This window comes from Aquarana catesbeiana, linkage group LG01 (genome assembly GCF_042186555.1).
Source record: "Aquarana catesbeiana isolate 2022-GZ linkage group LG01, ASM4218655v1, whole genome shotgun sequence".
NCBI lineage: Eukaryota > Metazoa > Chordata > Amphibia > Anura > Ranidae > Aquarana > Aquarana catesbeiana.
The window spans coordinates 82227547-82244034 of record NC_133324.1 but is presented as its reverse complement, the minus strand read 5'-3'; the positions used below and the strand labels follow the sequence as shown (position 1 = coordinate 82244034).

Here is a 16488-nt window from a genome sequence, read left to right as displayed (position 1 = left end):
GGGGTGGAGACTACTGTCCGAATTGATTCCAAAACGGAAAGACTGTATCCTTAGGAATTTATTCAGATCACTTAAATCCAAAATGGGTCTGACATCCCCATTTGGTCTTTGGACCATAAAAAGGTTGGAAAAGAAGCCCAATCTTTGATCCTTTGTGGGAACCACCATAATGACCTCTTGCGACAAAAAGTCGCTCTATCGCTAGAAGGAGCGACTGCTTCTTCTCTGGTTTTCTGGCTGATCTGAGGAAACGAGGAGAGGGAAATTCTTGGGACTCCAGCCTGTACCCTAAGGTTACCGTGGAGATTACCCCTCTGTCCTGGAAGTCCTCCTGCCAGAGCCCTGAGAACTGCAGCAGTCTTCCCCCCCACTCGAGCAAGTGGGGGCGCCCCTTCATGAAGAGGCCTTAGTGTCTTGTCTAGAAGACTTCTTCCCCCAGGACCTCTTCTGTCCCTGGGGTTGACTCTTGTTCCTTGCCCCAGACGGAGGAGGCCGTCGTGACTGCCTGGAGGCTGATGCCCCTGGCGCTGGGGAAAGAGTCCGTTTAAAAGAGGGACGCTTACTCTTCTTTTTAACAGGTAAGAGAGTGCTTTTCCCACAAGAGATTCTCTTGATATAATTATCCAAGTCTTCTCCAAACAACCTTTCACCACGAAAGGGAAACCCAGCCAGGAGCTTCTTACATGGTGCTTCGGCTGACCAATTCTTCAACCATAGGATTCTACGTATATGCACCAACCCCAGTGAAAGACGGGAGGTTTGCACGATAGAATCTCTGATGGCGTCAACAACGTAACATAAGGCCGCAGGAAGGTTAGCAAACCCCTGGGCCTGCTGTTCAGGTAATACTCTGATGACCTGCTTAACATGGTCTTTTTAAGTATTGACAGACTCCAATCGCTGCTACTGCAGTTTGGGCCACTAATCCTGCTAAGGAAAAAACATCTTTCAATAAGAATGCCATCCTTTTATCCACAGGATCCTTGAGCATCTGAGCGTTGTCTACAGGACAAGTCAGACTACTATTTATAGAGGAAATGGCCGCATCAATGGCCGGCATTCCCCACCTCTTAATAAATTATTCTTCCATAGGATAAAGTGTAGAAAACTTTTTTGGCGGAAGAAATCGCTTATCTGGGTGCTCCCACTCAGAATAAAAGGAGCTTTTCAAGTAAATTATGAACAGGAAAAGCATGTGCTGCTTGGATAGGTTTCAGTGACCCCAAAGAGAAGAGGATTCTTTAACAGTTTCAGGTACGGGCAACTTAAATGTGGAGCGGACCAATCCAGTGAGGATCTGCATTAAGACTTTCTCCTCTTGGGAAGTCGCAGAGGGTCCCTCTTCACCTGATTCCTCCGAAGAGGAATCATCCGTCCCATCCCGATCCTCTGAAAGGGATTCGTCTCCTTTATCCCAGAGCCCCTCTGTGTGAGGGTCTTGGGAAACAGAGGGAGGCCTGGTGCGTTTTCTTCCACTGAGTGAAGATGTAATCACGGCCATTAATCTTTCCTCTAGACCATTAATGGTTGAGGAAAAAACCTCTTGTGTAATATATACAGGGGCTGAAGTGCCGGAAGCAGGTGTAGCCCCTGACCCCAACGGCTCTCCCTGTCCAGCCATCCCAGGCCCTTCAGGAGGGGAGGGTGTAGCAGACAGGGGGTCCTCAGAACCCGAACGGGATCCCCTAGTGTCTCTGGTTCTGGGGGCACTTGAACCTCTTATACCCATAGTGCAAAGCAACAAGGTGTAAGGTATCCAAAATTGAACACTGACTGCTGAGCGATGTAGTCCGGCAAAGCCTTGCTACCAAATGCCCAGTCCGGTGTTACCTTAGTAAATGCAGCCTAGGAGAATGCCTGTGTCCCACCTTACATGCGACTGTCAGCTCTGTGTCCCTCCAAGGCTCAGAGCACCTTTACAGTGTGCTTTAAATAGCAATGCTTTCTGGCACTGAGGGCGTCTGAGCACGCTGATGCTGTGCTGACGCCCCCCACCCCCCTCGTCTTTTTTTTTTTTTTCAAAAAACGAGCGCTTCCCGCGCGAGCCGGCCCTTCCTGACAATCCTGAAGGAAGGCTCGGGGTGGGGGAAGAAGGAGGAGGCCGGCAGTGATGGGCCCTGCATCGCAATGGCGGCTTCGGCGGCGGCAGCGGCAGTGATAGTGCGGTTTAAAACCACCTTACAGCATACCTGAGCTTGCCCCTAGCCTGGGGGGAACATCCCAGCTGAGAAAAAACCCCCACCATCTTACCTGGAGCCATCGGAAGAGCTTTGTGCAGCGAACACTGAGACAGAATCAAGCATGAGAAGGTTTGTGCTCTTGGCAGCCCCCGGTGGTCACAATAGGCATAGCATGCATTTACCTTAAAGGAGAAAGCCACTAGAATTTAAAAATTCTGTGGAATCTCCTCTTACCTTATCCAGCCGCAGGGTTCTGTATACACAGACCCAATCTTCACCTCTCACGGTGGGCTCCGTTTGTAAAAACTGTCAGAGACTGGGGCCCCCTACATGTAGGGGGATCCTGCAGTTCTGGCCCTGTAAAGCACCTCGCCAGAAATTAGGAAGTTTAAAGCCATTTTCTGATCTGCGGGGTCCAGCTCTCTAAAAAGAGAAGCATTACGGGTAAAACCTCGTTTCTTCGGACACGAGGCCCGAGTACCATCCAATTCGGCCATGAAAGACACTTTGAATGGATCCGGTTCGCCTGGCTTGCCCCAGTATAGGATCTTAGGATATTCCCTTTGGAGCTCAGCACAGGACATCTTTACACGTCCATCACCTAAGACACTGGCGTAAAAACTGAGGTATCCCTGCAAGGGGGAGGGATTATATAGGGGGTTGAACTTCCTGATTAGGGTGTGACCAGTGTCCAATACCTAGTGATACCTATATAACCCATCAGTAATTACTGTGGCTCTGTGTCCCGTGATGTCCGAGAAAGAAATAAAGATTTTATGTGCATTGCACACCCGGGCGCTGACCTTTTGATTTGTGGATATAAAATAGAGCTGCCAATTACATGACTTTTATACCCAAACTGAACTGCTGTGAGATCTCCCCTCCATTTTATCACTCACTAACCATTCTGCTGTTCGTCTACTTCCTCTTCATAATCCTCCGTCCCGTCTCCAAACTCCTGTTCATACTGAGCTTCCATCTGCTGCAGCTCCTTCTCCATATCGGACATGGCCATCCAGCTCTGCTCCTTGTACTGCTCTGCAAGTCTGTGGGAAATGAAAATCAAAATTTAACTACCATACGAAACTCTGTATAAAAATAAAGAAAGAAAAGGGAAGACTGCAGAAAATGCAAACATGATTCTAAGTTTCTAAGTAAGCTTTTGCCTTTGTGTCAATTACAATTTATAATACATATTTTGGAATTTTAATTTGGTAGCAGACTGCTTTTAATTAGTTAGTGAAAACCTAAACCACAATCATCAGTCTGAGTACAAACATACCACATAACCAGGATTATAAATCAATGCAGCAAAGCAGAGAAGCGGAAAACCAAAGATGGCCTTGTATGTTGGGGTACAGTGCATTGAAAAAGTATTCATATCCCTTGAAATTTTCCACATTTTGTCATGTTACAACCAAAAAACGTAAATATATTTTAATTGGGATTTTATGTGATAGACCAACACAAAGTGGCACATAATTGTAAAGTGGAAGGAAAATAAATGGTTTTCAACATTTTTTTTACAAATAAATATGTGAAAAGTGTGGCGTGCATTTGTATTCAGCCCCCTTTACTCTGATACCCCTAACTAAAATCTAATGGAACCAAATTGCCTTCAGAAGTCACCTAATTTGTAAAGAGTCCACCTGTGTGTAATTTAATCTCAGTATGAATACAGCTGTTCTTTGAAGCCCTCAGGTTTGTTAGAGAACCTTAGTGAACAAACAGCATCATGAAGGCCAAGGAACACACCACAAAATTAGGGTTAGGTTATAAAAAAACATCCCAAGCTTTGAACATTTCACGGAGCACTGTTCAATCCATCATCCGAAAATGGAAAGAATATGGCACAACTGAAAACCTACCAAGACATGGCCGTCCACCTAAACTGACAGGCCGGGCAACAAGAGCATCAATCAGAGAAGCAGCCAAGAGGCCCATGGTAACTCTGGAGGAGCTACAGACATCCACAGCTCAGGTGGGAGAATCTGTCCACAGGACAACTATTAGTCGTGCACTCCACAAATCTGGCCTTTATGGAAGAGTGGCAAGAAAAAAGCCATTGTTGAAAGAAAGCCATAAGAAATCCCGTTTGCAGTTTGAGAAAAGCCATATGCAAACATGTGGAAGAAGGTGCTCTGGTCAGATGAGACCAAAATTGAACTTCTTGGCCTAAAAGCAAAACGCTATGTGTGGCACAAAACTAAACACTGCACATCACCCTGAGCACACCATCCCCACTGTGAAACATGGTGGTGGCAGCATCATGTTGTGGGGATGCTTTTCTTCAGCAGGGACAGGGAAGCTGGTCAGAGTTGATAAAAAGATGGATGGAGACAAATACAGGGCGATCTTAGAGGAAAACCTGTTAGAGTCTGCAAAATACTAGACTTGGGCGGAGGTTCACCTTCCAGCAGGACAACGACCCTAAACATACAGCCAGATCTACAATGGAATGGTTTCGATCAAAGCATATTTATGTGTTAGAAAAGCCCAGTCAAAGTCAAGACCTAAATCCAATTGAGAATCTGTGGCAAAACTTGAAATAGCATTTCCAAAAAGAGAGTGGTAGCCTCTGTTATTCTGACGACATCACTCATCCCTTTTAGGAAGGATTCTGTTTCCCCGTTTGACATTTGTGCCATTTAGGGGTGAAAAGCATTCGTTTGCATAAAATAGAACACTAAAGGCTCATGTAAAGCATTGTTACAATGCATCATGCTGTTAATGTTTTTTTTCTTCTTTTTTTTTTTTTGAAAGGTCATTCAACTCTATGCAGAGCAGTAAGTTGCAGCATGCTGCAGTGTGTTGAGTTGTGCTGCATTTTTATGTAGCGCACACCATTGCACATTTATGGTGTGAACAGTTCACATTGAGAACAATTGTTTACTATGGGAGTTATTTACAAAAGGCAAATCCACTTTGCACTACAAGTGCAAACTACAATTGCAAAGTGCACTTGAAATTGCACTGAAAGTGCACTTGGAAGTGCAGTCGCTGTAAATCTGAGGGGTAGATGTGAAATGAGGGGAAGCTCTGCTGATTTTATCATCCAATCGTGTGCAAGCTAAAATGCTGTTTTTTTATTTTTCTTGCATGTCCCCCTCGGATCTACAGCAACTGCACTTCCAAGTGCACTTTCAGAGCAATTTCAAGTGCACTTTGCAGTGTAGTGTAGTGTAGTTTGCACTTGTAGTGCAAAGTGGATTTTCCTTTTGGAAATAACCCCCTATGTGTCCTTGTGCTGAGCTTTCAGTGATCTATGCAGAAAGCGAAGAGGCCCTAAAAGTCAGATCTGAGTAGTAGTATTGGTACAATTGCACAGCTCTGCAATTGTAAGAAGGCTGACAGATGTTGTACAAACACGCTCACTTAATAAGCAAAAATGTAAATTGAGTGTCCACCAGATTCCAGTGAAATCAGGGATATGGAAGTTAATGGAGAATGTTCATTTTTACATGAATCCATCAAGAAATAAATAAAATATTTTTAATTCTACTCACTTGGCATTCTGTATCTTCTGCTGTCTTCGCAGTTCCTCCACCTTTTTGGCTTTCTCCGCATTCTGCTCTTCCACCAGCTTCCGATGGGCCTGGACTCTCTTGTCCCTTTTTCTGACAAAGGCCACCAGCTCACGTACCAGCTCGTTCCTCTCTTTGCGGGCCTTGTCCCGGGTTTTCTTGTTTTCCTTTTCCATGGCCCGTTTCTCCCAGCGATTAGAGGCCTGCCGGGTGTCATACTCCTCTTTCCAGGCAAAGTTCTTTACAGTGCAGAAGCTCTGCCAGTAAGCATAAAAGGGGTGCACTACCTGCAGAGGAAAAAAAAAATGTATAAATGAAGAAGATTAAAAAAGGACTGGTTTCTAAAAAAAATCCCTGAATCCCAAAATTTCTGAAGATGAACTTGTAGCCAATGTGCAGTTTCTATAATATAGCCAGGCAGATCAAACAACATTTCACCGTTTCCCTTGATCTAGCTATTCCCCAAGTGCTCTGGAATGCTTAGTGTTTTACCAATTCAGAAATTCCTGATGATGGTTTCTCTGGCCAGTCCCTACTCTACTCTGCAAAACAATAAACCTACTCACTTCCATTATCCAATCATCTGCAAGAAAAATTTGTTTTTATGGGTATTTTGTGCAAAGTGAAATTGAACCACATTCACTAAGCTCTGGGGAAAATGTCCTAACAAAGTGAACAGACTTTACATCTGACATAGATGAGAACTACAGGACTCAGGGATCACTGGGTTTAGAACTATGCAAGGATGAATATTGGTGTGCAAAAGGATTAATTCACAATTTTCAGTGTCACATATACACCGATCTGCTTTATGACCACCGACAGATTAATATCAATAACATTTATTATCTTGTTACAATGGCATCTGAAATTAGGTGAGATATATTAGGCAGCAGTAAACATGTTGTCCCTGAAGTTGATGTGCTGAAAAGCAGAAAAAAAAAAAGAAGAGGTCATTGCACTTTGTTGTGCATGGGGCCGTGTAGCCACAAACCGGTCAAGGTGTCCATGCTGACCCCGTGTCCACAGCCAAAAGTGCATACAATGGGCACATGAGCACCAGAACTGGACCATGGAGCAATGGAAGAAGGTGGCCTGGTCTGATGAATCACATTTTCTTTTACATCACCTACCTGGGGAAGAGATGGCACCAGGATGCAGTATGGGAAGGTGACAAGCTGGCAGAGGCAGTGTGATGCTTTGGGCAATATTCTGCTGGGAAACCTTGAGTCCTGCCATTTACGGGGATTCTACTTGACATGTAACACCCACCTAAACATTGTTGCTGACCAAGTACACCCGTTCATGGAAACGGTATACCCTAATCGCAGTGGCATCTTCCAGCAGGCTAACGTGACTTGCCACACTGCAAAAATGGTTTGAGGAACAAAACAAGTTCAAGGTAAAAAAAGGAAGGGCCCCCGATAAAAATTCTATACCGAAGGACAGAGTGGTACCGTCATCCTTAAAGTGACCATTACAGGGCAGCTGGGAGACAAGTTCAAGGTGTTGGCCTCCAAATTCTCCAGATCACAATCCTAATCAGCAACTGTAGGTGGTGCTGGAAAAACAAGTCTGATCCATGGAGGCCTCACCTCACAACTTACAGGACTTAAAGGATTCGATACTGATGGCTTGGTGCCAGATACCACTGCGTACCTTCAGAAATCTAGCGGTGTCCATGTCGTGACAGGTCAGGAATGTTTTTTGCAGCCAAAGGAGACCTACTCAATATTAGGTAGGTGGTCAAAGTTATGGCTGATCATATATATATATATATATATATATATATATATATATATATATATATATATATATATATATATATATACACATATACACACACACACACACACATATACACACACACACATAGTGCAGATCAGTGACCTGACTCCGTAACTATCTGCCCCATACCCCATATTGGCACTCTATGTTCATTAGAATAGGGTATTAGGAAGTATTTTCAATTTTGCAGAGCAGGGACAACTTTGACACAATTGGCCACCTTACATGTGTATTACAATACATGTGAACCAAGAACCCCTGTTTCATGCAAAGTTTGCTAGAAATATGTAAGAATGTATTTTTTTTTTTCTTTTTTTAAGTATAATTTTTATTAGTTTTAGGTTTAGAACAAACCAACAAACATAAAACAAGCACAAACAAAAGAAACAAAAAAAAAAAAAAAAACACACAAGAGCATGTAAGAATGTATAGTGTTGTGCAAAGGGTTCATTTGAAAAAAAAAAAAATGAATGTGTGGTCACCCTGATGTGTTACATACATAAGATGGTTGAATTTGAGCACAGATATCCATTTCTATCATATGGTCAATCACTGCCTTAGAAAAGCGAACGAGGAATAATAGAAACACTGTACCGTGTCATAGTCACTCTGGGAGTCTCCAAATGGTGGGTATTCCTCTTCTTCATCCTGACTGATCTTACTTTCCATCTCCTCCTTCACAATCATCTCAAAGATTCTCCGGTATACAGCATAGAAGCCCTGGGAAGAGAAGGCATTACATTGTTACCTGCTGCCATATAGGACATACATTATGGCAAAAACAAAAAAGGATCTGAGTTTTATTTACTGTATTTATTTTAGAAGTTGCTTAAATTTTAGCTATCAATGGCACATGTGAAATAAAGATTATATCATTCATAAATGGGAAACATCAGAAAGGCAGAATAATAACATTAAAAAACAATAATAATCACAACAGTGATACTAATTTATTATTCGACATTATTATTTCATCATCATCATCATTATGAAAAATGCTGACTTTGAGCCCAAGAACACCATCCCTACAGACAAGCATGGAGGTGGAAACGTTATGCTTTGGGGCTGTTTCTGTGCTAAAAGTACAGGCCGACTCTGCCCCATTGAGGGGCCAATGGACGGGCCCATGTACTGTAAAATCTTGGATGAGAACCTCCTTCCCTCAGCCAGAACACTGAAGATGGGTCGTGGATGCGTCTTCCAGCATTACAATGACCCAAAACATACCACAAAGATAACAAAGGAGTGGCTCAAGAAGAAGCACATTAAAGTCATGAAGTGGCCTAGCCAGTCTCCAGACCTTAATCCTATAGAAAATTTATGGAGGGAGCTGAAACTTCGGAGTTGTCAAGAGACAGCCAAGAAACCTTAAGGATTTAGAGATCTGTAAAGAAGAGTGGACCAAAATCCCTCCTGGTAACCAACCACAAGAAACATCTGACCTCTGTGCTTATGAACAAGGATTTCTCCACCAAGTGCTAAGTCATGTTTTGTTTGGAGATCAAATACTTATTTTACTCACTGAACTGCAACTCATTTAAAAGATTTGTTTCATGTGTTTTTTCTGGATTTTTGGTTGATATTCTGTCTTTATCATTTAAAAAATTATAGAACCTTCATTTCTTTGTAAGTGGACAAACTTATAAAATCTGCAGGGGATCAAATAATTAATTTTCCCCACTGTACAACGCTGACAGCGGCCTCAGCAGTTAGTAAAGGGAATAGTGCATTTGGGTCAACTTGGCCCAAACAAACTTTTTAAATTGAAAGGATCTATTTATTCATGATCTGAATGGTCCCTGCTGTCTTCTGGGACCTGTGCGTCTCCCAGAAGACAGCGGTGGGGGAAGGACGAGAGGGCAGACATTTCGTAGTTCGCAGCACAAAGTGGCGATCTATGCCCGGAAGTGAGAGCAGATACCTGGATTTGACAGGTATCTGCTCCCCCCTGAGGGGTGCCAAAAGTGCCACCGGAGGGCAGAATCCGATCAGCGAAAGTTCCATTTCTGGAATGTGCACTTCGTGGGAGATATTCACAATTTTTGCAGCTGGTGACATCACCGGCGAATGTGCACTGCGCTCTGCAGGGATGGCATAATAAGTATACTGTCCCTTGAGAGTGCTGTGCTGCGATCGCGGCTCCCGTGTGCATGAGCGCGACTGATGTCATTGTGGCTCAGTCATTCAATTACCCAGAGTCAACAACACCGAAATGAAGACCAGGTGAAGATGGAAACCCTGTCAGCGGTGACAGCGCACCACCCAAGGTCTTCATTTTCAAGCAAAGTACCACTTTAAGGTGTAAACCTCCAAATAGAAAGGAAATCCTAATAACAGCTTATCCTCTTTCGCATGCACTGAGGGACTTGCTGTTGTAATTTAGGCTTTGTCTTTTGCAAGTTAACTTGCTGATCCGGACAGGCAGGTACTTCCTGCACTAGGGTGACAACACTCTCTTACTGTGGTACCTGAGCCGATGCAGTGTTGTCACCTTAAAAGCTTGCTCCCACTGGGACTACATGAAGTGCCCTGCGCATCTGTACTTACAAGCAGTCTGCTTATCAGATTTATTAAGGAATTTTTAATTAATTTTTTTTTTTTTGTCAACAAACACCCCCACCCCTTATCCACCGCACAGAAGGAGTTGAATTCCGCAGACGAAGTGTGCATGGCACTGAAACTTTAAAGAAGAGGAAGACAAAAAACGAATGCATAAGTAATAATTATAATAGTGTATTTTTTAAATTAGTATTCAGTGTTACTTTAAAGGGTGGGAAGTTAAAATTAACTTCTATCTTGTAGCACACATAGGGACCCCACAAAGCCCTGGTCAGTCTGGTATGGAATCGCCAACAAGCTTCTGTACTTGGAGCTCTGCCTCATCCCCTCCTTTTAGGTTTTGCTTTCATTTAGTGATGGGCCAATAGCAAAGCACAAACGGCAGGAGCAGGCTGCACCGAACCAACAAGCACTGAAGCTGGTCACTTGCCTCATAACAGAGCGACCTGGGTTCCTTTGATGCTCTATAACAGGGGAATAACTGGAGGTGCCCACTACCAGCAGTAAGTGATATGGACGGACCAGGTTGGCCCAAAGCTTTCACTTGTGTCAGACCGAACCAAGGACAAGCTAGTTACCTTCTCATCATCGCCATGTCCGGAGTAGCAGGTCACAGTGAAATACTGAACGAGGTCTAGACTATCGTCTTGATATTCTCCATCAACACCTCCTTTTAACAGAGCGTCTCTATGGTTATCATACCTAGAAAACAAGTACAACATAAGAAAAGGAATCCTCTGTAAAAAAAAAATCCCCCTAAGCCCTCTTTCACACGAAGGGTCCGACCAGGTCTTCCTGTCAATTTTTATTTAGGCAGACCTGATCGAACGGTCCATTCACCCCTATTGACAGGCAGGTGTAAATTAACTTGTGTACGTTTATACCCTTCTACCTCCGGTCTAATCCAGTTTGCTAAAAAAAAAAAAAGATAAAAATAAAAGAAAGGCACATAAGGGGATCTGTTCTCCTCTGTCTAGGTGATTCTCAACCCCTGTTCCTCAGGACCCACTAACAGGCCAGGCTTGCAAGATAACTGAACATCACAGGTGATATAATTTGCTGCTCAGTGATTGCAGAATTCTAGGCTGCATCTCCCCAAGGTAATACTTAAAATCTGGCCCGTTAGTGGGACCTGAGGACAAGAGTTGAGAACCACTGGTCTCGGTGGATCAGATTGGAGGGTAGTCGGGTGTGAACGGACAGCTCAGTTTATACCTGGTTGCCCTCAGAGGAGAGCGGGCTCTGTCCGTGTCCACTCTGCATAAAACTTAGTGGACATGGACCTGTCATCCGCCCACTCTGCTCTGGTCAGCAAAGGATCAATGGACAGATCTCCTGCCGATCTTAACGGAGTCCGCCCCATGTGAAAGGGGTCCAACTCCTAATAAAAAAAGGAAATACATTTCACAGCTTACTGAGCACAATGGTACTGGAAAGTAGTTATTAATCTGCTACAAACAGAAATGTTGTAGCCCATAGAAGCTGAACACCGGCTCACAACTGATGAATAAAGTAAGAAACTGAAAACCATCAAAGCATTGGAAGCAGACACAACTCTTCTATCCCAGACAATATGAAGAAAAGATCTGTGCATAGAAAGTCAAATCCATCATCAGTCTTCTAAAAGCTGTACCATGCTCTGGATTTTGTAGTAAATCTCTGCCCCGTGATGAGTAAGTATATCATGTAATAAAACGCTGTGTACAAATGCATACAGTGTATAGATTTGTACACATCTGTATGCAGTAGTATAGAAGTCTATGGGCCCGCTCATACAACTGGGCTGCATTCAGCAGCATAAAAACAAAAATGAAACAAAGCTGCGTCCAAGGCACGAGTGTATACATGCAATGCCTGTGCAAACATTCACATCTGTACATCTGTTCCTAAGCAGTACACAGTGGGAGCGATTTACTAAAACTGGTGCACACAGAATCTGGTGTGGCTGTGCCTAGTAACCAATCAGCTTGTTCAATTAAAGGATAGGTTTACTTTCGTAAAAAAAAAAAAAAAAAAAAAAAAAAAAAAAACACAACACCACACGTGCACATCTTTTTGCAGGTAAAAAAAAAATGTGCATTTTTTTTTTTTTTTTTTTTTACTAGGAGCCTGGAAATCATTGCATTCGCGATCAGCAGACAGATACACACTGACAGGAAGAGATAATGAACTACCAGAGCGCTCAACAGCACCCTGGAAGTTGATTGAGAACTACAAGCCGACAGACGCAAAGGATGTTTGTACTTGTAGTTCTCCCATTTACAGAACTCTGAATAAATGGCGTGGCCGGGTTGGTTGCTGCATTTAAAAAAAAAAAAAAAAATGTGACAGCAAGTGGGAGGAAAAGAACCCCGCTCACTGTCACAATGGGAGAACGGGGGGGGGGGGTATAGGGGTGCGGGGGGCCGGTGCTACAGAACGAAAGGTTAACTCATCGTTTTAAGCTTCGACAATAAAACTTGGAAGCTGATTGGTTACTATGCACAGCTGCACCAGATTCTGTGTGCACCAGTTTTAGTAAATCTCCCCCTTAGTGTCTAATCAGCAGTGGCTACACATTTTTGATATTGACAGGTTAGCTCTGAGCTGCAGCCAATAAGATTAATTTATGGTGTCCACTGGATGCATGCAAATGTTGCACAAGATCACGTTTTGGAGCAAGGTCATGCTGCCAGCAAGATTCTGCGTAAATAGTATACACCTGTGTACATGAACCCTTATTAAAAATAAAATGAATGGAGAAAAGAGTCATGAATCTGTCACTTTTCCCAGACATGTTCAGGGAAGTTTAATATGGCTACTGTACCCATACACACAGTGGGGCACTTTAAGAAGTGTTGATGCAGAGATAAAAAACTGCAACCATCTTAATGGGTATCCCAGCCAAAAAAAAAAAAAAGGGGGGGGGGGGGGGTTATCAGTAAACAAACTTCCACTTTCAGATCAAAAATAGAAGCTCTGACATGCCCTGACTTTTATGTGGCTTGGATTTCAGAGGATCACAGCTAGGCATTGAGGGATGGGAGGACAGACAGAGCTCCTACTTTAGATGCTGAACGGTGCCATTTGTAAGACGGATGACCTGACACTGGGGATAAAAGATACAGACAGTCACCTCTGAGCTTTCCTTTTACAGTGTCATCTTTAATGCCCCGTACACACGGTCGGATTTTCCGACGGAAAATGTGTAATAGGACCTTGTTGTCGGAAATTCCGACCGTGTGTGGGCTCCATCACACATTTTCCATCGGATTTTCCGACACACAAAGTTTGAGAGCAGGATATAAAATTTTCCGACAACAAAATCTGTTGTCGGAAATTCCGATCGTGTGTACACAAATCCGACGGACAAAGTGCCACGCATGCTCAGAATAAATTAGGAGATGAAAGCTATTGGCCACTGCCCCGTTTATAGTCCCGACGTACGTGTTTTACGTCACCGCATTTAGAACGATCGGATTTTCCGACAACTTTGTGTGACCGTGTGTATGCAAGACAAGTTTGAGCCAACATCCGTCGGAAAAAAATCCATGGATTTTGTTGTCGGAATGTCTGAACAAAGTCCGACCGTGTGTACGGGGCATAAGAGTTGTTTTACAAGGACTTCAGCTTGTATAACAGCTGTATGAACAGCAAAGTAAAAGCATAATGGACTAGTATGTATCGCCTACTAGCCCATTATGTTGCACTTACCTGCAAACAAAGCCCATGATGTCCCTGATGGTGGCTGCGTCGATCTTCACCCCTCTTCTTCCTAGGGCCATGATCTCCGGCTCTGCGAGTGGCCGGACTCGCCGGAGTCGCCGGAGCCGACGGCCACGGCGTAGGCCCTTTAGAAACGGCATGATGGTGCCCTCTTTTCTTCAGTGTGCCGTTGGCACAAGCATATATGGTAAATACCTGTTAGCAGTTGATCTTAAACTGCCATGGTGCTGCACATGTGATCAGTTACGACACCAGTCATTTGATGGTTTGACAGTTTGATTGAGAGCACAAGCAAGTGCGACAGTTAGCAATCCCAGCATGCTTTGAATGCAACTGATTTTTTTTTTTTTTTTAAACTGTTAGGCCTCATTCACACAATGGTGTAGATGTCAGTTTTTCTGCACGCGTCCTGCAAGGGCTCAACAAAACAATGGTTCTCTATGTGCCCTGTTCACACCACAATGTGCAGATTATTTTTTTTTCTACTCAGGAATCTGCAACGTGTATGCCATATTCTGCATGGGAAAAAAAAAAAAAAAAAAAAACTGACATGACATCAACATTGGTGTGAACAGGGCACATAACTGACGCACAAGAAAACTGATGTCAACGTGCATAAAAACGGATGTAAACTGATGGCTCTGCAAGTGAAATCTGCACTGTTTTCCCATCAGTTTTCATGTACGTATGGTGTGAACGAGCCCTAAAGGGAAAATTCATACAAACCTGCAAATCGCAGAGCAGCCGGAGCGGTCACTGCTCCTCCCGCTCTGCACTGCTAGATGTGCTAGTGGGCAGTGTGATGCATGAATTGGCACATCACACTGCTCTTTTTTTTTGTTATTTTGAAGTGTACAAAACACACACTTTATTCACTGCAATGTTGGGAGGTGCGTTGTACGACATTGCAGTGCGATTTAGGACGGTTTGCGGTAATAAAATTTAGCGCAGCGCTATGCTGGAATGCAGTGTGTATGGGACACATAGGAAACAATTGTTTCCTGGATGTCCCTGTGGTAAAACATCTGACACTGCACATAGTGTGAGTTGGCCCTAAATCGATAGGTTCAGCTCTGCTTTAAGCAGAAATCCCATTCTTTGCTATGTGTCTGGTTCACATCCATGTGTTGCAGTTTGGTGTATAAGGAAAACTAATGGGGCCAATTACAGGAACGGAAGGTGTGACTCCAACCGTACAGGTGACATGCAGTTCTAATAACTCACCATGCTCTCTCCTGGGGGTCGCTGAGGACATCATACGCTGCCTGGATCAATTTAAACTGCTCCGCAGCCTCCTCTGAGTTGTCCAAGTTCTTATCTATAGCAAAAAAAAAAAAAAAAAAAAAAAGGTACAATCATGGCATGCTCGTGGAAGGGTAGGGGAGGTATAGGAAAAGACAGGGAACTGGCAGAGACTGCAGAATGCATATGAGGAAGGAGGAGGACATCACCCTCAGCTCTGGGTGGAGGCGCCGGCATCTTCAGTAAGGGAATCAGGAAATGAAGCCTTGTGGCTTCACAGCCTGTATCCTACTGTGCATGCGCGAGTTGCTCTGCGCGTTCTGGATGGTCCCTGCTGTCTTCTGGGACCTGTGTGTCTCCCTGAAGACAGTGGGCTGGACATGGCATAGTTTGCATTGGATTCTTTCGCCGGAAGTGGGAGCAAATACCTGGATTAGACAGGTATCTGCTCCCCCCTGAAAGGTGCCAAATGTGACACTGGATCAGTGGAAGTTCCATTTCTGGGTGGAACTCCGCTTAAACCCACTTAGGCATGGAGTTCACCATAGCATGACAGGTTGCCACTGTAGTCCTCTTCCACTCCTCCATGACGACATCACAGGGCTGGTGGGTGTTAGAGACCTTGCGCTCCTCCACCTTCCATTTGAGGATGCCCCACAGATGCTCAATAGGGTTTAGGTCTGGATACATGCTTGGCCAGTCCATCACCTTTACCCTCAGCTTCTTTAGCAAGGCAGTGGTCATCTTGGAGGTGTGTTTGGGGTCGTTATGTTGGAATACTGCCCTGTGGCCCAGTCTTTGAAGGGAGGGGATCATGCTCTGCTTCAGTATGTCACAGTACATGTTGGCATTCATGGTTCCCTCAATGAACTGTAGCTCCCCAGTGCCGGCAGCACTCATGCAGCCCCTGACCATGACAGTCCCACCACCATGCTTGACTGTAGGCAACACACACTTGTCTTTGTACTCCTCACCTGGTTGGAGCCACACACGCTTGACACCATCTGAACCAAATAAGTTTATGTCTTGGTCTCATCAGACCACAGGACATGGTTCCAGTAATCCATGTCCTTAGTCTGTTTGCAGTCCTTCTTGTGCATCATCTTTAGAAGAGGCTTCCCTCTGGGACAACAGCCATGCAGACCAATTTGATGCAGTGTGTGGTGTATGGTCTGAGCACTGACAGGCTGACCCCCCCACCCCTTCAACCTCTGCAGCAATGCTGGCAGCACTCATACATCTATTTCCCAAAGACAACCTCTGGATACGACGCTGAGCACATGCACTCAACTTCTTTGGTCGACCATGGCGAGGCCTGTTCTGAGTGGAACCTGTCCTGTTAAACCCGCTGTATGGTCTTGGCCACTGGGCTGCAGCTCAGTTTCAGCGTCTTGGCAATCTTTTTATAGCCTAGGCCATCTTTATGTAGAGCAACAATTCTTTTTTTTCAGATCCTCAGAGAGTTCTTTGCCATGAGGTACCATGTTGAA

The 16488-nt window shown here is 44.2% G+C and overlaps 1 protein-coding gene across 1 annotated transcript in view; it reads right to left on the bottom strand.

Moving 5' to 3' along the window:
- The window catches only part of DNAJC21 (DnaJ heat shock protein family (Hsp40) member C21), a 36917-nt gene that overhangs the window by 19532 nt on the left and 897 nt on the right, over positions 1-16488 (bottom strand). Inside the window, exons 2-6 of the mRNA XM_073620978.1 lie at positions 14981-15074; positions 10630-10753; positions 8087-8212; positions 5687-5991; positions 3084-3226 (exon numbers count right to left, since the gene is read on the bottom strand). Coding sequence (XP_073477079.1) covers positions 3084-3226; positions 5687-5991; positions 8087-8212; positions 10630-10753; positions 14981-15074 — 792 coding nt within the window. The remainder of the gene's footprint in view (positions 1-3083; positions 3227-5686; positions 5992-8086; positions 8213-10629; positions 10754-14980; positions 15075-16488) is intronic.